This window comes from Triturus cristatus, chromosome 1_1, assembly GCF_964204655.1.
Source record: "Triturus cristatus chromosome 1_1, aTriCri1.1, whole genome shotgun sequence".
In the NCBI taxonomy this organism is placed as follows: domain Eukaryota; kingdom Metazoa; phylum Chordata; class Amphibia; order Caudata; family Salamandridae; genus Triturus; species Triturus cristatus.
Window position 1 is genome coordinate 32907632 of NC_140579.1, and position 22745 is coordinate 32930376.

A 22745-nucleotide genomic window follows, 5' to 3' on the forward strand; every position below is an offset into this window, starting at 1 on the left:
GGCAAGCCCGTCTGCGCCCATCCACGCCTGGACCGCGCCCAGCGCCAGACCCCCTGGCCCCCGCAGATGCCATCCCACCCGCCAGACGTATGACGCCGCCACCCTCAGCGCACTCAACACCGGACGCCTCCCCGGCTGCCACCAAGCCACCCCAGGACGCACCAGCGGACCCTTCACCTGCTAATCCTGCAAGTTCCCCTGCATCCGGACCTGCAACCGACCCGCACCCGCCAAGCCAAGCACCAACAGCAACCACCTGAAGTGCATCCTACTCAACACCCGCTCCGTCCAAAAACACGCCGTGGAACTATGGAACCTGCTCGACACCACATCTCCGGACGTCGCCTTCCTCACGGAGACCTGGATGAACGCCTCCTCAGCACCCAACATCGCCATAGCCATCCCGGACGGTTACAAGATCACCCGGAGGGACCGCGTCAACCAGACAGGAGGAGGCATCGCCATCGTCCACAAGAACACCATCCGCATCACGACCAACTCCGAAGACACCCTCGCAGCCGCCGAACATCTTCACTTCCAGATACACACCGACCCCAAGACCACACTCAGAGGCACCCTCATCTACAGACCCCCAGGACCCCGCACACATTTCAGCGAAGACATCGCAGACTTCATCAGCCCACACGCCCTCCCCTCCGCTGACTACATCCTCCTAGGGGACCTCAACTTCCACCTGGAGAACAACAACGACAACAACACCACCACCCTACTGGACAACCTCGCCAACCTCGGACTCAAGCAACTAGTGAACACCCCCACCCACTACGCCGGACACACGCTCGACCCAATCTTCTCCTCCAGCAAGTACATCTCCTTCAGCCACTCCACCGGACTCCACTGGACAGACCACAGCTGCGTCCACTTCAGCTTCAGAAAGACCACCACTCACCACCTCCCGCAACAGGTCCCCCGCAGGAACTGGAACAAGATCACCACCGACCACATCACTGAACCACAACCCTCCCGCCAGATCAACGGACCCCAACCAAGCAGCCCACAACCTCACGCAGTGGATCACCAACTGCGCCGACGACCTCGCACCCCAGAAAACGCATCCCAGCAGGCCCGGAAGCAAGAAAGCCCTGTGGTTCAACGGCGACCTCAAGAACTCCAAGAAGAACTGCCGCACCCTCGAGAAAGCCTGGCGAAAGAATCCGACCACAGACAACATGACCGCCCTCAAGCACGCCACCCGCAAACACCACCAGCTGATCCACACCACCAAGAAGACAGCATTCAAGGAACGACTAGACAACAACGCACACAACTGCAAGGAGCTCTTCAGTATCGTCAAAGAGCTCTCCAACCCCAGCGCCGGAAACAACGACATCACTCCCTCACAAGACCTCTGCGACTCACTCGCCACGTTCTTCCACCGCAAGATCGCAGACATACACAACAGCTTCGGCGAACAGACCACGCACCCCACCACTGAACCAACGCCCCCCCCCCCCCCCCCCACCACCACCACCCTCCGTGACTGGACCCCAGTCAACACCGAAGACACCATCCGCATGATGAACACCATCCACTCCGGATCGCCAACCGACCCATGCCCTCACCACGTCTTCAACAAGGCCGACTCCGTCATCGCGCCCCATCTCCTGGACATCATCAACTGCTCCTTCAACACTGCCACCTTCCCGGAGAGCTGGAAACACGCCGAACTCAGCGCCATCCTGAAGAAACCATCAGCAGACCCCGCCGACCTCAAGAACTACCGCCCCATCTCGCTCCTCCCGTTTCCTGCCAAAGTCATCGAGAAGACCGTCAACAGACAGCTGGCCGCCTTCCACGAGACGAACGGATCCCTCGACCACTCACAGTCCGGCTTCCGAGCCAATCACAGCACCGAGACCGCCCTCATCGCAGCCACCGACGACATCCGAACCCTGCTCGACAACGGGGAAACAGCGGCCCTCATCCTCCTGGACCTCTCCGCAGCGTTCGATACTGTCTGCCACCGCACCCTAGTACAACGCCTCAGCAACGTCGGAATCCAAGAGAAGGCACTGGAGTGGATCATCTCGTTCCTCGCCGGAAGAACCCAGAGAGTCCGCCTCCCCCAGTTCAGATCTGAGGCCACCGAAGTCATCTGCGGCGTACCACAAGGATCATCACTCAGCCCCACCCTCTTCAACGTGTACATGAGCCCCCTCGCAGCCATCGCACGCAAACACAGCCTCAACATCATCTCCTACGCCGATGACACCCAGCTGATCCTCTCCCTCACCAACGACCCCGCTACCGCCAGAACCAACCTACACGAAGGGATGAGAAAAGTTGCCGAGTGGATGAAGAACAGCTGCCTGAAACTGAACTCAGACAAGACGGAAGTCCTCATCCTCGGATCACCACCATCTGCCTGGGACGACTCCTGGTGGCCCTAGGCAGCGCACCCAAACCAACGGACCACGCACGCAACCTGGTTCTTCATCCTGGACTCCTCCCTGTCCATGACCAGACAAGTCAACGCCGTCTCGTCTTCATGTTTCAACATCCTTCGCATGCTCCGAAAGATCTTCCGATGGATCCCCACCGAAACCAGGAAGACGGTCACCCAGGCACTTGTCACCAGCCGACTGGACTACGGAAACACCCTCTACACCGGAACCACAGCCAAACTGCAACAAAGACTCCAACGCATCCAGAACGCCTTCGCACGACTCATCCTGGACATCCCCCGCCACAGCCACATCTCCGGACACCTGGAAGACCTGCACTGGCTCCCCGTCAGCAAAAGAATCACGTTCCGCCTCCTCACCCACGCACACAAAGCCCTCCACGACCTGGGCCCCAGGTACCTCAACAACCGCCTGACCTTCTACACTCCCACCCGCCAACTACGATCGACCAGCCACGCCCTCGCCGCCGTCCCACGCATCCGAAGAGCCATCATGGGAGGAAGATCCTTCTCCTACCTGGCAGCCAAGACCTGGAATTCCCTCCCCATCCACCTCCGGATCGCCTTCAGGAAACTACTCAAGACCTGGCTGTTCGAGCAGTAGCGGACCCCCTTACCCCCCCCCCCCCCCCAAGCGCCTTGAGACCCCCCGGGTGAGTAGCGCGCTATACAAATTTCTTGATTGATTGAGTAGCACAAGGCTGTTCCCTCAGCCCCACGCTTTTCAACGCATACATGATCCCACTGGACAAAGTCATGCAAACCCACAACATCAACATTCTCTCCTACGCCAATGAAATGCAACTGATAATCTCCCTCTCAGACAGGACCCCTAAAACAAGAAGCAAGATCACCACCTGCATGACGAATGGAAGCAGTCCAACTATCTGAAGCTGAACACCGACAGTTCAGATGTAGTCATCTTCGGCCGCAGCACCTTAACTTGGAATTACAACTTGTAACCGTTGAACTGGGACCTACATCCTCAACCAACAACTACACCAGGGAACTCTGGATCATCATAGACAACTAACTGAGCATAGAGAGTCAAGTCAATGACGTCACAGCATCGTGCTCCCACACCCTGAAAATGGTAATGAAGATTTACAAGTGCTCCCCTACCACACCAGAAAGACTGTCAGCTTCGCCTTCGTCACCATCAAACTATACTGCGAAAACACCCTCACTGCCGGAATCTCCAAACAACCAACCAGAAGGCTTTATTCCATCCGGAACTAAGCAGCAAGACTGATACTCAAACTCCCACACTGGACCCACACACACACCACACCTCAGGGAGCTCCACTGGGTCCCCGTACACATATGCCCTCACTTCAGACTCCTTACACATACATTCAAGACACTACAAAACTTTATTCCCCCTTACCTGAATCACCTTCTGCCAACCACACAGACTCCTCCGTTCTGTCCAACTCCTACTTGCACATATCCCATGCATACACAGAAACAAAGCCAAGGGCCGGGCGTTCTTGCACGTTGCTACTAAAGCCCAGAATGACTTACCTCCTCACATCTCAGCCTCCTTCTCGCTTCTTGAGTTCCGTAGTAGGCTGAAGACTTGTCTTTTGGAGTAACCTCGCTATAGACAGTTTAGACTCCAGTACTCGCATAGCGTTAGGATACCCTCAAGGTTGATAGCGCGCTCTACAAATACTTGTAACCTAGCATAACCGTATCAAGCTCATCCAGATGGAATTACATTGGCTCCACTTGCCAGGCCTCAACATCTTCAAACCAGATGCATCATTTACAAAGCCATAATGAATAACACCCCTGCTTACTTTACAGACAAGCTCACCAACTCTGGTGTCACTCGGCACACCCACAGCCTGGACACCATCAGGCTGGAGACTAAGAACACTACATCACAGTATAGAAGCAAGACACAAACTATCTCAGCTTTTATCACTCGTTGACCTTATTCTTGCCTTTGACCCTGTACACAACTCTTCTGCCGTTTGGTGCTGTACAAGTACCATATAAATATAAACCTATGCGCATACACACATGTATTAACATGCCCAGATAAATAGCAATTCATGTTCCCTATTAATTTCCTGCAAATTGAATCTGCAAAATGTAATGGAGCAAAACCTTATCGCCCACTGTAATTACTGTATGCAATAAACACCTCCTTGTTTATAGATGTGTGTGAGGGGATTGTCTTTTAATGACCCACTTGTAATCAGGCACTGAGTGTTAAAACTATTATTTAATCAATTGTTTCATATTTAAAGTGGTCTTCAGCCCCTCCCAGTCAGTTTATTCATTCCGCCTTTTTAATTTCAGAAATGCTCTTAAGTGTATCAATCTCTGCTTCTATTAAAAAGAAGAGGAAGAATGTAGTGGAAAGTTAACATTAAGGTCAATCTATTTAAGATGAACACAGGGACACAGAGTGTAGCAGCCAAGATAGAAACATAACAGTTTTTGTTCCAGACACAGATTCCCTTTGGCAATGCTTCTTGCAGTTTCTCACCGGACGACTGGAATCTTTTACAAGAATGGCAGAAGGAGCTCTATGGGAACGTGATGAAAGAAATTCACCGGGCGCTGATCTCGCTGGGTAAAGTTGCAGTATTGATCATTAATATGAGACGTTGCTGTCATCCGGATACTGCATGTATGGATTCTTGCTTTGAAGTTCTGTCTTTGTTCTATCACTTTCATTCTTCCAGCAGTAATGTTGTGGGTGTGTCGAGGTGGAGTGGGTACTCCTGAAAAACAGGCCGCAGTGGTTATGATGCATGCTTAAAGATTGTTAGTGGTAACAAGCATTTGCAATGCAATAGGTCACGCATTTACAAGAGTTTGAGCTATTGGCATTGTAAATGACAACGCCAATAGCTTAAACTTTTGCAAATGCAAGACCCATTGCATTGCAAATGCTATTTTTGGAAAATCTCCCCATGCTGCGCTTTCACTTTGAACTGAGAGCCAATCATTTGCAACTAAATAACAAAGACAAAGGGGAAATTGGAGGTTTTAATCATCAGACGGGTAAGACCTCAAAAGTGAGCATTGCTTCCCATTAGCCGCCACAGATAATCAATGAAAAGACAGACTTAGTTTGAGGTCTACAGACAAATTGGTTGTTTAAAAAAATAATTGTTTTCATGCAAATCTTTTTTTACATTTTTTGACCAAAAACTGGCCACACATGTTTCACGACATCAAGGTCTCTTCATCAGGGCCATACAATGGGCTACAAAGTAAAAGTTAATGTCAAAACAGACAGTGATCATAACCAGATACAAGGAAAGACAAGAAAAAGGTAATGAATGAGATAAATAAACAAAACAATCATTACATCAGAATCACTTGTGAATATCTTCTGGATAAAATAAAATTGAAAAATCAAAGACACAACGGGTTTGTGAACATAAACAAAGATATGCAAAGGATAGACCCATAGGTACCAATCAAGAGAAACCCATACTGTAGTATTGAAACTATAGTTATCGATCTAGTGGACACAGTCACCTCCTTTTCAGTGATTCCTTTGGGATGAGATAGCTATAGTTTTACTATAACATTTATCAGTGGAACATTTACCATAGAAGTACGTGACAGGATATGACGACAAAAACTCAGTAGGAGTGGATGGAGGTTGGCGGGGGATAGCTCAGAGAAAAAATAATACCTAGGGGGAAACTGGCATCATAAATGAGTTCAGAAAGGCCTGGTACAGGCACAGAGAGTTTGAGTAAGCAAAGATAAAGTTGCATACCACGTAGAGTCTGGGTTTTCAAAGAACGCAAGGAGTGGGCAGGCTGAAATGGCTTCTCTTCAAATGTAATTTCTGCTTAGTTTTGCAAATGCCCTCTATTCCTCCAAGGCTGTGGAAACTGTTACTTCATGTTACTGCAATGTCAAACAATACAAGAAATACTTTTCTTGAAAAAAAATATAAGTGGTGCAATACAATTTCACACGGGAACAGAGCAGATCTTTTTTTAATCGACCTCTACATCTTTCTCCACCCTCCCACCCAAGTAACTGAATGGCGTGTGCGCTCAGACAATGTCTGAATTGCTTCCCTTCATATGACCAGAAATCTGGGATACTGTGTGCAGTCTGTAAATACGGCCCTGAGGAATACGTTACAGTAGTCAAAGTATGCTGCTTGCGAGGCAGGATGGGGTTTCTTAATCGGTTCAGTCTGTTTGAGAGCGGTACTGAAATTACATTGCGCTTCCCAGCATGCCTTGTGTTGCTGGTGGAGTAAGCCGCCCCCAGGTTTGTTTCTGGTTTACATCTGGTTATAGAGTTTGTTAGTAGCAGCTATGTTGGTGAAATTAGAAAAATAATTGGACATTATCAACCATCTACAGATGTAAAACAAGTGAGAAGGGGCGGGCATACTTCTCTGTGGGGCCAACGGTTGCACATACCCCTCGTTCGCACACATTCTCTTTTCCTGCACACAGCGTTTGAAACAAGCATTTGCAATGCAATAGGTCTCACATTCACACGATTTTGAGGTATTGGCATTGTTAAATGACAATGCCTTCTATTTATGTTTTGGGTTTTAAAACATAAATACAAGGCATTTGTTATTTACAATACAATACAATACAGGATGACACGATGTAAAAAGGACTTCCATCTCCAGCCCAAAAAACAGATACTAAAATAAAAATAAAAAATTGACTTTATACACTAAGACAAGGGGCCTGTATACTCTACATAGTGGTGGTTTGGCATTATCACTGTCCGTCAATATTTCTGAGGAACCCTAGAGTCACCAAACCTGCAACAATAACATGGCAGACCCCAACAGATTTACAACGCGATTACACTTAGCCAAGGGCAACCTGGGAGAGGAGCCAGGGCTCTGTTTGGATAGTGGGAATAAATGAGTAGAAGGGAAGGAGTGAAATTTCCACCTAAGGTTTTAGGGGGTGTATCCTGTACTGCCCATCACAGGTCCCCCCCTACCTATAGCCCCACACCTTGAGAGAGGGTAGGTTTTGTATCATAGGGGGCCCCTGGCCCGTTCTGGCCACACCTGAATTATGAGACCCTTGTCCTTGCCCTTCCAGCCTAATTTGTAGGCCATATTAAATTGACCAGCGGGTCCTGTGTTACTATATGACAATTACCACTCAGCCAGCATAAAACCCCTGTGTAGGCCCTTCTTTGTTAAATTGACCATAGGTCTGCCATTTTGCTGTATAGCAGGCTGATGGCAGGTCTGACCCAAATTATATTCAGCTTCTCTTTCTGCAAGGCACTCTGCTCCAAACCAGTAGCCCCCACCCTACCCGAGTGCTCAGTTCACTGTATGAGTTCAACATCCCCCTATTCTTTCGACATACATCTCCATCCCAAAAAACAGATACTAAAATAAAAATAAAAAATTGACTTTATACACTAAGACAAGGGGCCTGTATACTCTACATAGTGGTGGTTTGGCATTATCACTGTCCGTCAATATTTCTGAGGAACCCTAGAGTCACCAAACCTGCAACAATAACATGGCAGACCCCAACAGATTTACAACGCGATTACACTTAGCCAAGGGCAACCTGGGAGAGGAGCCAGGGCTCTGTTTGGATAGTGGGAATAAATGAGTAGAAGGGAAGGAGTGGAATTTCCACCCAAGGTTTTAGGGGGTGTATCCTGTACTGCCCATCACAGGTCCCCCCTACCTATAGCCCCACACCTATAAAACAGATTCCCCGTTCAGAACAAAAAGATGGGAGGAAAAGAGATTAATAAGGAGATTGGATGTAATGGAGAGCTACTCAATCAGTCGGAGTTTGTCAAAAAGGGAGATAAACTTATATCAATCTTTCGAATCAGGGATGTCCATGAAGAACACATTATATGGGGTTTGGGTGCTGCCAACTTGATCATTTCATGCCAGTCCCTTAATTAAACAATCGATTCAGGACTTTATTTTTTTTTTTAACTTCCGAACTGCCACAAGGTGGTAGTTTAGACTTGAGACAGCAGCAGAAATACTATATTTGGACGAGAATGAATGAAACTTTTCATGAGCAAAATGAAGCAATGGAGATGAGGGAGATATATAAATATCACAAATTACAACTATTTGCACAATGAGACACTATACTAGCTTCTTGGTGCATCCCTGTGTTGGAGGAGGTGAAATGTCTGGCAGGCATTTACTGCACTGTGAGAGGTGGACATCGGTGAAGTTTGAATGGGAGCTTCTGAAGGCAGCCTGTTGACAGCGCTTCTGTGCACACTCCAACTGAGCGAGACAAGGAGGTGGAAAGACATGGATTGAGTGACACTAGGACACAGACACAGTAACAGACGCGTATTTACAGACCCTGAGATTTATAGAGATAGACAGAGGAGCATAAAGACATGGGTAGACTTCCGCTACAACTTTATGCAGACACAGGGTAGAAAGGCACCGGGCACTCACACCAAAACGTAGGGAGACATTAATGGGGCATACAGGAAAGAGTGAATTGGCACTGACAATTAATTACAAACAATGCAAAGATAGAAACTGAAACTTTGAGAAACTTAGAGAGACTGAAAACGGAATAAAAGGCTTAAATAATTAATGTGACCTTGTGGGGGTTGTGAAAAGTGACAACATGATGCCAAAATCAACTGCAAGACTATTTATTGCACAGGACCAGTAACACGTTTTTTAATCATCATGCAGCACTCTCGAGGCTGATGTTTACCCAAAGTCACAAGTTAATTATGCCACAAAAAGTCACAAAAAAAGACATTGTTGACTAGACACACAACCAAGCACTTCACAAAGTTAGAGAATCTCAAATCTTAAAGCAGTCAGATTTATTGCTGGAAAGCGGACTTCAAACTGTCTAGCTCCCTGGAATGGTTGAGGGCAGGCACTGGAGCGTCTAATCAGCAGCCCCTGCTCTCTGCCCTGTCTCGAGTCTCGACCCCCTCCTCGGGGCCCGACTTTGTCCATTACTCTGAGGCCTGGTCTGTACTACCTGTCACGGTGCAGCGCTGCACCCAGGGTCTCCATGCGCCTCCTGGGACAGCTTCTCTGCCGCATCGGGGTTTCTAGTTTTAGACGCTTGGCCATAGCTAACCCCTGGCAACGGCTGGGCTCAGCACTGGCCCCCCATCATGGAGCGAGGAGGGCGATGGCTGCCGTGATGGACTGCTACTCCGGGAAGCATATGAAATAGGCCTCCCGTCCCAGGCGTTGCGACTGCGAACCCGGGCTGCGGCATTAGGTGCACCTCAGACAGCTTTCCAGGCTGACGGGGCAGGAAGGGGAGGCTAACGGCGCAATGGGGTTGAATGAGGAGCGGACAGCTTTATTTGCGGTTTCTAACCAGATAGGTACCCATCATGTAACAGCACAGCACCAGCAGGAGCGTCTGCCTGCGCTGGTTGAAACTTTGAGTTGTGCACTGCTCGCGCGCTGCAGCAGGTCAAAGATTCTATCCCTCCTCGGGGCAGAAGTAATTGCGCAAAATCAGACTGACTCTCATGAGGTCCGTGCTGAATGCCGTGGTGTAACATTGTAGACAAACCTCGCTCAGCTGAGTCAGACCCCCAGCTCCAAGCAGCAGATCGCAGCTTGCACTAGCTTGCTAATTCGGTTACACAGTGGTGCTAAATGCTAATTAAAGCGCTCCGCTTGACAGTTGAGGAGGCGCTTTGAATGGGTGACATCGCATTTCAGTGCGGACCACCTCACTGAAATGCGACTTGTGCCTTGCTTGCCGACTGCTCCTCCTCCTGCATTGCTGCTCCTGGCTTCTGCTGCTGAGCAGTGGGGGCGGGTAGAGGGAGGGGGGTGATGTGAGTCCAGGACGGTGCAATGCTGGTAGGCATAGAGGGCTGCTAAGTGAAGTGCGGTATGGCACACTGTTATAAAATAAGAAATGGATGGTTTTGACGGCCTTTTTACATAATCAGTGCGGTCTGCGCGCTACAATGAAAGTGAAAGGGCGCATGGCGCGCTGATTGTTGCAGGAAAGCATGTCGGGCCTGCAGTACGAGAAATTAATTAAAGAAAAGAGTGCTTACAGGCTAAAATAAACGTACTGTGTGACATCCGAAGTAAAAGAGCAAGTCCTCGTGGGAGGTTACAAATGAAGACCGGACGGTACCCAGGAGGGGCTAACAAGTCTATTACCATTCAGAAGCCAGTATTTACGAAGGACAATGACACAAGCCACAGAAAAATATGGGTGGAGATTGGGCGTGGCTTCAAGTCCATACCCTAATACAGCATGGCTTTCAGAGCAGCCCATGCGCTGCCTAGGCTTGACCTAAAAAGGGAACGGCGGCCACTGGACTGGGACAGTAGTAAATTAGGGCATACTTTGGACACGAAGGGCATGCTTGGCTGGTGGGGGTAGAGGCTGCCCGAGAAGAGGTAGTACTGACCAACTGTATGCTGCAACAGCCAAAGGCCAAAGTGCGGCCGGGCATTGGCTGCTTTTGAAGGGTTGGGCGCAGAACCTTCCTGTCCATACATTAAGCTAATAATATTAGCCAGTTAGATGTGGTTTCTATGATATCTAGGCCTGAGTAAGTTGCCACTCTGCTATTGCCCACTCTATTAATTCTGCTTTCCAGGCTTTTCCTTCGGGCCTTAGACCTCACCCACTGTATTGCAATCCGCCTCCTCGTCAACATCATACTGAGCGCCAAAATTCAGGTTTTCATTATGGAGCATTTCCGTTTGGCATCACACCCAACAGGCACATTTTGATAGAGAAGGATGCTTGCATCCGCTGCAAACTGCGGGCCTGGTGGGGTATTTCTTAGTCAATTTATTTGGCCTCAGGTAGGTTCAATGTAAATGGAGAAAACACACTCGCTAAAATGTTGCCTTCACTCGTTCACATGATGTGAGGAACTATGTGTTTTTGCAGTGCCCCCCTATTTTTATCCCCAATTGTGACCTCCTAGATGCTGATTTTCTGACTGCGAGTTTGCCCTGGGCTATGCTAACCAGACCCAGGGCCAGTACTCTGATTAAAAAGGTATATAGTAATTAGGTATAATTACAGTTGGCAATGACAGACTCCTCTAAATCCCTAGTATATAATGGGGCAAGAGGGATTCAAACTACCTATAAGTCCCTAGTATATAATCGGGCCGGGAGGTTTATAGGCCCAGTTTACTTCCTGCACTGGAGTGTGCACTGTTGTTTTGCCTGCTGTCACTTTTAAAGGCAGCCCTGCTTTGCAGATTGTCTTTAAAAGTAGATTGTATGCAAATTTGACTTTGGAATTAAAGGTACTTCCAAAGTGCTAATCTACCTTATTTTTACATAAGTCTCCCCTAGGTGCCCCAAGGGTGGGGTGCCATGCAGTTACATGCAGGGACATTATAAAAGGTGTTTTATATGCCATAGTGAGTGAAAAACAAACAATTTCCCTTTTCCCTATTGTAGACACTTCGCTTTATAGGCTAATATTGAACTATTTTATTTTAGTACATATAACGATAGAAAAATATCATTCAAGGATTCAAAAAGATTGGTAATGATAAATCCAATGACTTGCCACTGTTGAATTTACCATAAATAATGGGGAAGAAATGTTATTGGGCTTCCTTTTTTGTGAGCCCAAATCCAGTCTTCTAGCAGCCTCTCCTGATTAGTCAGCCTTAACAGGCTTAGCCAAGCCGCTTTGATGAGGTGATAGTGGCCTGCGTGAGCAAAGGTTATCTGGTGTGGAGAGCTCTGCAGCTGCAAGGAACAGGTCACAAGGGGGAGTATCAAACTGGACTTCAAAGACAGCAGGACAGCAAGGAATGCCCCCCTGCCAGCTGGCAGGCCTAGGAATGGAATTTGCAGAAGGTCTGGTGGGGGATTGTTAATGGAAATGAGCCACCCAGGGCTCGGAAAATCCACTCGTCCAGTGTCAATAGCGAGCCAGATTAAATCGGGACAAGCTATCTTTAGGGCCTACTCGCCCATTCTGGCGAGCTGACAAAAGGTGTTCCACTTGCTCACAAAGTAAATGACCAATAAAAATGCCTTTAAAATCTGTTATCTTGTCACATTTTTCCTCTTCCTGTCTCTCTACATTTACTTTACTTTCTGTCACTGAAGTTAGAGGATTTTGTAAAGTGACCTGCGTGACAGTCAGGATGAGACCCGTTCACGGGTCAACTACATTACAGTTAGGTTGAGTAGTGTATTCAAGTTACTAGACATGCAGGTGTAGTAAAATTTTTGATTTTTTTCGCCCTGCCACATGAGTAGGTTGGTTTAGCTATGTTTTACTCTGCTGGAGAAGAATCCTCCATCTTGGATTTTAAAGTGCAGTGCTTTGTGGTACAAGAATATGCCACACTTTGGAGGAGCTGTCATACTTTTGGGTGGCACCCTGCACCTGATTGGACAATGGTGCCCCCTCCCCCCTCGCTTGGTGCCCCAGAGCATTGAATAAATATGTGAGGGCCATATTTGGTGTTATTTTAAAGATAAAAATATTTCTTATTTTTATAACATGGTGTGGTATGTTTATTGTGTGTTGTCTAACGTATTTAATGTATTGGTGTTTTTAAATGCTTTACACACATTTGTTTACTAAGTTAAGCCTCCCTGCTCATTGCCAGCTACCAGCTGTTGAGCTATGGGCTAGTTTACTGAGACCTTGACTGAAACTAACATTGCATTGGTAGCCTTATTCATAGTGGTAGGTTCATACTTACCCCTACTAATAATCCACCTTCCAACACATGCCCTCATCCATTCTGCCACAGTCGGTTCATCTGAACAGTCAGCAATCCACTGGTCTGTAGCTTGGTTGTGCCACCTTTATCTATCACTAAGGCCGCATGTAGATGTGTTATTCAGCTCTGCCAAGTACTATGCATCAGGGTACTTGGCAGGTGTCTGCATCACCTCGCCAGTCCCATTACCTGTTGTACGACTGCATGTTCCTGTTATTTATATGGGGACAAAATCCAAATCCCTCGGGCAGTGTGTGCTAATGCATTCTGATGCAGTTGAGAGTATATAGAGTTCCTCTTGTGAATGGGAGCATTTATGCCCCGAACACGAACCAGATGCATGTTTTCGAGTCTCTGGCCCTGCAGTTGTCACGAGACATGCCAATTGCAATGGTGCTTGGAGGAGATTATAATTGTGTGGAAATGTGACCCTGGCTAGGTCAGTTCCCCCTCTTATTGGCTAACCAGTAGTAAAATTAACTCTAGACTATCGAGGATGGGCGATAAACTGAGATTTGGCTGACGTCTGGAGACTAAGGTATATTCCTCTTATAAACCAGTTTATGATCTACATGTCCAACTGGATAGACTGATGTGCTTCCTGGAATTAGTGAGATCATATACATAGAGTATTCTACCAGCACATTAATGGACCGCGGGCCCTTCATTTTCAGAGTTGTGTGGAGATGACAGCTAGCACCAATTCCTTCATGGAGGCTCTCGCCCTTACATTTACACAAACATATGTTTAGAGATCCCTTGGGCAATGCAGGTGGGAAATATTTTTGAATCAATCATGGCACAACACACCACATCAACTTAGAGTGGGATGTCTTTAAGGGTGTGGTACGGGGCTTTTGCATCAGTCAAACAATAGGAGTGCAAAAGTCCTTAAAAAACAAATTGATCAAACTGGAAGGCAGCATGCATGCGCTGGAAATGGCTTTCCAGTAGACCCCTTGATCAAACCCATATTAGGAAAATGAGAAACATGCAACTGTGGTGGCACAGTTAAGGGCCCTGAATGATCAAGAACACTTGGACTCCACACATGCAGAGAGTGGCAGAGCAGAAACTGCTGGCCTGGTTGTTATAACCTGAAGGGAGGAGCTAGCTGCTCAGTGACTGAGATTAATAGATCACTAGGTGACGTTGTGTTCTGTCAGTGTGACATGCACATGGTCTTTATTCAACATTATTGAGAACTGTGTGACAAACCACCCCCGGTTCCTGAGGAGGAAATGGAGACATTTCTGGATAGGGTAACATTTTCACAGTTAGCGGTTGAAGAGTGTGAGACATTAGGTGGGCCTGTAATGGAGTCTGAAATTAAAGAAGCCATCAAGGAACTTGCGAGGGGTATAATGCTGAGGATGTATGGGCTACTGGTGGAATTCTATCAGACATATGTGGTCTCCTCGGCATCCTGTTTGGCCGCCATTTATTCTGGGTCATAGAAATGGGGTTCCTAGCTAGACACTACTAGAGAGGCTCTGATTGTCTCCATCTCCAAGCCCATAGTAATGTATTTGCAGTAGCCTTATCCCCTCTTCACGAGGAACTTGTATTACAAAATCATCAGCAAATATTTGCTGTCACCCACCTCAGGCTTGTATTGGAGACAGGCTGTTGGTGCAAATGTCTAAGAGCAGAAGAATGCCTTCTTTTTAAAAGTTACAAACACAAAGTACCTTGTCTGAAATTATTTACACACAAATTGGTTTGATGTAATCAAGAAAAGTAATTAGCATGACCACTTCTTCATTGCGTTATATTCGTTTTACAATTTATAGGTTCATTTTACAAGACAAATAATAACCATTGGATGACATAACCATTAGTTAAATATATAAACTTCAGTGGCCCACATCTCATTCATGAGTGCCTAAAACCAACAGAAAACAATGTAAAACATTACCTAGTTTGAAAATCAGTTAAAAATGTACTAGTTCACAACTCTGTTACAGAAGGAGTTGCATTTATTTCCCTCAATTACCAATACTCCTGAACTAAATATAAAACATCAGGGGTTAGTACACCTTATTATTCTGGCCAATATGAGGCCCCAAATCAGTCACACAGGTTGCCTCTCCAAGGTAAGCACTTCCATATCATCCAAATGCTTGGCAGTCGACGCAATTCAACCTCTTTTGTTTTAGGGTCTCCTCGGGCTAGAGAACTAGGTACAACTTACTAAAAGTGGCCTTTTTTTAGAGTGTAGTGATAAATTTGACTTTAGCAGTAGAGAGGATTTTTACCATTCCAGAGTTAATAAACATGACAGATCTACTCCCACTCAATCTAGAAATTAAGTGAACTAAGGCATCCCCAATATTTTCCTATGAGAGGGATGGGCCTCACTGTAGTGAAAAACAAATTTAAGTGTTTTTCACTACCAGGACACATAAAACTTAAACGTACATGTCCTGCCTTTTGGTTGCACAGCACCCTTCCCTATGGGCTACCTGGGTCCAACCAGAGAAATGTCTTAAATGTAATAAAAGGAGAGTGCAACTCTTAGCAAGGGGTTTTAAAGGCCAAGTTGACATGGCAGTGTAAACTGCACACACAGGCCTGAGACATGTTTAAAGGACTACTTAAATGGGAGGCACAATCCATGCTGTAGGCGGTCCACTAGTAGCATTTAATTTACAGGTCCTGGGCACATGTAGTGCACTCTACTAGACCATGTTTATGGGAGTGAGCACAAGCACTTTAGCCCTGGTACAACCGTGATCTGGTACAGGTAGGATCTTTATTCCATGGTACAATCGTATTCTGGTACTGGTAGGTTCTTTATTCTATGGTACAGTCGTATTCTGGTACTTGTAGGTTCTTTATTCCATGTTACAATCTCGATCTGGTACAGGTGTGTTCTTTATTCCAAGTTACAATCACAGGTTGGTAGAGGTAATTTCTTTATTCCACGCTACAATCACAATCATGTACAGGTAAGTTCTTTACTCCATGTTACAATGACAATCTGGTATAGGTGGTAGGTTCTTTATTCCATGTTACAATCACACTCTGGTACATTTCGGTTCTTAATTCCTTGTTACTATCACACTATGGTATTGTAGCTTCTTTATTCCATGATACAGTTGCAATCGGTTACAGGCCGGTTCTTTGTTCCATGTTACAATCACGATCTGGTCCAGGTAGGTTCTGAATTCCATGTTGCAATAACAATCTGGTACCGGTGGTAGATGTAATATTCCATGATATAATCACACTCTGGTAGAGGTAGGTTCTTTATCCCATGTTACAATCACACTCTGGTACATTTTGGTTCTTTATTCCATGTTACAATCACAACCTGTTACAGGTAGGTTCTTTATCCTATGTTACAATCACAATCTGGTACTGGTGGTAGGTTCTTTATCCCATGTTACAATCACAATCTGGTACTGGTGGTAGGTTCTTTATCCCATGTTACAATCACACTCTGGTACATTTTGGTTCTATATTCCATGTTACAATCACAACCTGGTACAGGTCGGCTCTTTATTCCATGATACAATCTGGTACTGTAAGGGTCTTTTTTCCATATTACAATCACAGTCTGGTACAGATCTGTTCTTTATTCCATGGTACTATCAAAATCTGATACAGGTAGGTCCCATGTTACAATCGCAATCTGGTACATGTGAGTTCTTTATCCCATGTTACAATCAGACTCTGGTACAGGTAGGTTCTTTATTCTATGTTAAAATCACACTCCGGTACCGGTGTCTGTTCTTTATTCCATGTCACAATCACAGTCTTGTACATATGGGTTCTTGATTCCATGTTACAATCACAGTCTGTTACATGTGGGTTCTTAATTCCATGTTACAATCAGTCTTGTACAAGTGTTGTTTTTATTCCATGTTACCATCACACTCTGGCACAGGTAGGTTCTTTGTTCCATGTTAAAATCACAATCTGGTACAAGTCAGTTATTCATTCCATGGTACAATCATAATCTGGTACATGTGGGTTCCTTATTCCATGTTACAATCACAATCTGGTACATGTGGGTTCTTTATCCCATGTTACAATCAGACTCTGGTACAGGTAGGTTCTTTATTCTATGTTAAAATCACACTCCGGTCGCTTCAGAGTAACTTGCTGCAGGTGCAACAGACCATACAATAATACCTTATGGGTGCAGCAAAGGAGATCTGGGAAGCATCGCAACACAGAATATATCAGTAGGGGGACAAGTCAAGTAAAATGCTGCATAGACTCTGCCTGGTAGACAGAGCCCCCGCTGCGGTCCTGACCTTACGGGACGCTGAGGGTAGCCTTTGCTCATCTCCGGGAGGGTGGCTCAAGAATTCGCATGGCACTTTACCTCACTATACGAATGTCGCAAGCAACTCTCAGAAGCCCAAATAGCGGAGTTTCTCAGAGATATCCCACCCCGCAGACTCGCTGACCAGGTACGGGAGCAACTAGAAGCCCCAATCACACTTGATGAGTTGAGCGGGGCCTTGCATGACATGCGCCTGGGGTGGGCCCCTTGACCCAACGGATTCCCCATAGAATTTCTGCCACCGCACATGCACATGCCAGGCCCACATCTACTGGCAGCAATACAGGATGCCCATGAACAGAATATATTACCCTGGGCGTGGCGTCACGCGGAGATTGTTTTATTCCTCAAACCGGGTCGCCCGACGGAGAAGCCCTCTTCATACCGCCCAATTTCCCTCATTAACTTCGAACCAAAACTCCTAGGGAAGGTTCTGGCGGATCACCTGTGCACCTGTGAGGCGGACTTAATCCATCCAGACCAATCAGGCTTTATGCCATACCGAGCCACCTGTCAGAACATCTGCAGAGTACATAACGCCGTGGCATTAGCCGCAGAATTAGGACGCCCAGCGGCTATATTATTGGCCGACATATACAAAGCATTTGATTCTCTTAGCTAGGTCTATCTCTTCCAATTACACGAAGTGGCTAATTTTGGCCCTCTATTTACAACGTATGTCCATTTGCTATACACTGACTTGACGGCCTCCGTGCGTATAGCAGGTCATCGCTCACACCCCTTCCCTATATGCAGGGGCACGAGGCAGGGATGCCCCCGCTATTATTTGCTTTGGCTGTGGAGCCCCTGGCTGTGTGGGTTTGGAGTGACCCAGTTTTCCGTGGATTTGAGTCGTCTCAGGTGAGATCGGATCGTATTGCGCTGTATGCGGATTATGTCCTCTTCTTTTTAACGGACCCGTGGTTCTCAGGCCCACACCTCTTGCAAATCCTCAGAGGGTTTGGGTAAACTACGGGCCTCCACACCAACCCTGCTTAATCCGTGCTTTTTCCAGTATGTGGCAACCAGGGGCGGGGCACCTGGGCGACGCAGCTATCGCACGCGACTGGGGGTTTTAAATATTTAGGCATTTTTATGTCGCTCTGTCCAAAGATTTCCTGGGAACATAATATTAACCCGGTACTTACAAGTCTGAACAATGAAACAGCAATTTGGTCCTCCCTCCCCTTATCGTTATACGGGTGGTCTGCCAAGGATTCTGTACCAACTTCAAAATTTCCCTTACAGTATACTGAGGTCCTGGTTTGCGCAAGTCAATGCCGTACACATTAAATTCCTGTGGAATGGGGGAGCGATCCGTGTATGCATACTACAGCTCATCTCACCTCCTAATAATTAATGAATGGTGGTATAACTCCCCAACGGACTCTGCTTTTGCGCTAGAGCATGCGGCAATGGAGGAGGTTCCCCTTCTTCAGTTCCTGTATAGCTCTAGGAATCTCAGTGTACTACCCCCTGCGAGTAGAACTGTGATTCGGCTCTGGCGGTACAAGGTGAGGCAAATGGAGTGGCGCGGGACCCTGACCCAAACAATCCCCTTGTGGCAGAGCACGTACTTGCGCCCAGTGACGGCCTTGCAGGGGTTTTGACAATGGGACTTGGTGGGAATATCTGCGCTAGGAGATGTGATGCAGGGCACTACATTGAAATTCTTTCAACAGTTGCAAGAGGAATCGCACTTACACAAGACACAATTCTATAAATATCTTCAATATCTTCAACTACGTCATGCACTAGACCCCCTGATACGTGCTCTAGAAACCCTACCGGAATGCCATCCACTTGAGGGCCGTCTACTGATGGGAGACCTGGGGCTCCATAAAATCAGGCAAATATATCAAACACTGACTACACACACACACGAACAACACTTGATAAAACTAGGAGAGCATGGCAAGACGATATCTCGGATTTGACAGATGATGACTGGGCCGAAGCCATAGCCAACCCCCGGAGTGCTGCGGTGTCTACACGCTACCGCCTCATTCAATTCAAGTACATACACCGGGCCTATTACACTTGATTCTGACTTTGGAAAATGGGGGTAATTCAGCCACCTACCTGTTTGAGATGTGAAAGGGAAAAGAGTAAATTTTTACATACGGTCTGGCGTGTCTCTCTTTAGCAGCCGTTCTGGAGGAGGGTGGCTTCTTGCCTTAGTGACATACTTTCCTGGGAACTCCCGCTAGATCCAAGACTTTTCCTTTTACACCGCACTGGATCGGGGGTAACAAATAAAAACAACATTTCCTTTTTTTGGCTCTTACCATTGCCAAACGCGACATAGCCCAGCTGTGGAAGGGGGTCCAATGGAAGGCTAAGCTAGATAGATGTACGGGTGCGGAGATCGCAGTGTTTCTGGCCAGTGATGCCCCCAGAAGCATAGAAAGATATGGACTCTTTGGGTGACATACCGAGGGATAGACCTTCCCCCCCCTCCCATCTTTAGACCCCTGATAGAACTTATCACTCACACCAATGTTTGATACACGTTATATTTCGCATCATGTGACTGTCTGCCTTAGCTTATATGTAACTTTTACGCAAGCACGGGGATCTAGGAATGTCTGCACTGTGTTTGTATTGTTTTGCCTGCAGTTCCTGCAGGAGTTACAATTGTTTAAATACTATGGTACTCCTGATTCATCTTGTTTCCTACAGGTACTGGTTGGGCTATGAGCCATATTGCATCAGGAAAACCAAATAAAATTTGTTATTTAAAAAAAAAAATCACACTCCGGTACAGGCCGGTTCTTTATTCCATGTTACAATCAGTCTTGTACATGTGGGTTCTTTATTCCATGTTGCAATCAGTCTCTGGTACAGGTAGTTTTTTTAGGTCTCGCTGAGCCCAGCACATGCGCTTGCTCGGAGAGACATTTTGTATGTGCGCTTTTTTAAGTGCTGCTTGCTGGCCTAGCACTTGCGTGCATGTGAGCGTGCACGTGCGCAGCCACAATGCGCTAGGCCAGCCAGCAGCACTTAAAAAAGCGCACATACAAAATGTCATTGCGATCACTTTCGCTTTCACAGCGATCGGGATGATGTTATAATCACTGCACCCGCGCTTTACTTTTAACATTAAAAGTAAAGCGTGGGTGCCGCGATTATACCAAAAGTAAAGTAATAGAAAGAAACATCTATTTCTTTACTTTTGGTATAATCGTGGCACCCGCGCTTTACTTTTAACATTAACCCCTTCAGTGCCCGCCCCTTTCCCCGCCCTGTGCCGGCCGTTGTATTAGCGGGCGGGGTTTATGATGAGCTGGTCTCGTCATGGGCACAGCGCGACCGCGGCCCATGACGAGACCAGCTCGTCACGGGCATTGAAGAGGTTAAAAGTAAAGCGCGGGTGCCGCGATTATACCAAAAGTAAAGTAATAGAAAAAACATCTATTTCTTTACTTTTGGTATAATGGCGGCACCCGTGCTTTACTTTTAACGTTAAAAGTAAAGCGGGGGTGCCGCGGCTGCCTGGTTGTTTAATTTTATCTGCTCCCCCACCCTGTAGATGCCAGCTGCCATTGTCTGAGAGGGAACTCATGTCACAAAACACTCTTTAAAAAGATGCCTCCCAGGTTCTTAATGGAACAGTCTTCTTGTTACTCTGTTTACAATGTAAGCAGATCAGGCTGCATTTTTACCTCCTTGTTCTCCGCCGAGTAGGGATGTCTCTGCATTTGGATGCTGCAATGGAGTTCTATGACATTAACCTGGAAGATTATATTTATTGAACATTCAGGGGATACAGATGAGACCTCTATTAGGCTTCCTTTCTGCAGATCTGAGTACGAACTTGCAATTAAATACACGCTAGGATGCTGTTTGCATGGAAGAAAACTTTGCAAAAAGGAGGTATGTGCCGAAAACGAAGCGGGGAATTATTATTATTATGCAGAACCAGGACTACAGATATGTAACCTTTTCTTCACATGCTCTGCATACCCCTGCATTTAGCGTTGGGTACGGATGTTTGCAACTTCTTTGAGAAGGTCGAGTCACAAGAGCAGCAGTGACCATGCCCATGGTCCACAATGCACCGGCACAGAGGCTCCTCCTCAGATTGTTTTCAGCTCAGCAGGCAAGGGAATCATGCGCAGGCCCCCTCCTCTCTCCCCTCCCCTTGCGGCTTTTTACTTTCAGCGTGAGGGTTCTTCTGGAAAGGTAGTGTTATGCCTTTTAAATGCGTGTTTTTTATTAATTTGCCAAAACTATGAAAACAGGCTTTCTGTATGTAGTCGACTATGCCCTCTGCCATAGTTAAACATCACTTTGATCTGCGCCTCTTCTCCTCACTTCCTCTCCCACGCTGCGCCTCGCTGTGACAATAGCTTCTTTCTTTGCCTTTACCTTCTCTGCTACGCACGCAGCGCGGCGCGGCTGCAATTACCATTCAATTCCATGTGCGCCTCAGAGACAGTTGCTCCGGTCTCTTAGCTAGAGAGCGCCCACTCGTAAAACAAGAGCACTCACAAGCAGAAAACCATATCCTGCTTTAGTTCACGCTCTATGTGGCAGCATGCACTTGCCTCTCTTCACGCCTCTACTTTCACTTTGATCTGCGCCTCACAGTGGCAGCTGCTTCAGATTTTGCCTTCACTTTCTCCCCCTGTGAATATAGTCTACAATATGCGCTCTTCCGTCTCCGTCCACAGCAACGCTGCCTCACTTTAATGCGCTGACACTTTCTCCACGGTGCATATCACGTTTGGGTTCCTCCCGCGTTCAGCCTGCGCTGCCCTTCCGAAATTTCCTTTAATTTACTGCTTGTTGCAGTTGCCAGGGGCACTTTTTAGGTCTCGCCTGAGACAGCGCTTTAGCGCTGCTCTCGCGAGAGCTTTTGTAAAAGGGGGATCTGGAAGTGCAAACTAGTGCTTTTCAGGCCTCCAAATACAGTGCATGTGCGCCAGGCGCGCGCACCATTTGGCAGCCTGAAAGCACTAGTTTGCACTTTGAAATCCCTTGTTTACAAAAGCTCATTTCGCGGCCGCTTTGATGAGAACATCAAAGCGGCCGGAAAGTGCTCACCATTTGCCACCCCCTCCCTTATCCCACTTCCCTCACAATGGCGACAGCTTGTTAGAGTTTCGTTCCTATTTAAACCTGCAGACTACTAAAAGAAAATAATTCCTTTTTTTACTGTTGGATGAAGCCAGATTTACAAGAGCGATAGTTCATTGCTGTTTAACCAGGTAAGGAAAATTTTCGGTGAATGTACTTTATATGGCATTTGTATTATTATAAAAAATCCCACTTTGCATCACTATTTTCATATGTACTATCTCTCGTGATACTGCATAAACACGCAGC

At 46.8% G+C, this 22745-nt stretch overlaps 1 protein-coding gene across 2 annotated transcripts in view; it reads left to right on the plus strand.

Annotated features, from left to right (window-relative positions):
* Window positions 1–22745, plus strand: part of LOC146869252 (uncharacterized) — a 90142-nt gene that overhangs the window by 22152 nt on the left and 45245 nt on the right. The window contains exon 2 of one of the 2 annotated variants that reach the window (XM_085646225.1): window positions 4886–5012. The exons of the other annotated variant lie outside the window; for it this stretch is intronic. Within the exon in view, the coding sequence (XP_085502351.1) occupies window positions 4886–5012 (127 nt within the window). The remainder of the gene's footprint in view (window positions 1–4885; window positions 5013–22745) is intronic. 2 annotated transcript variants of the gene reach the window in all.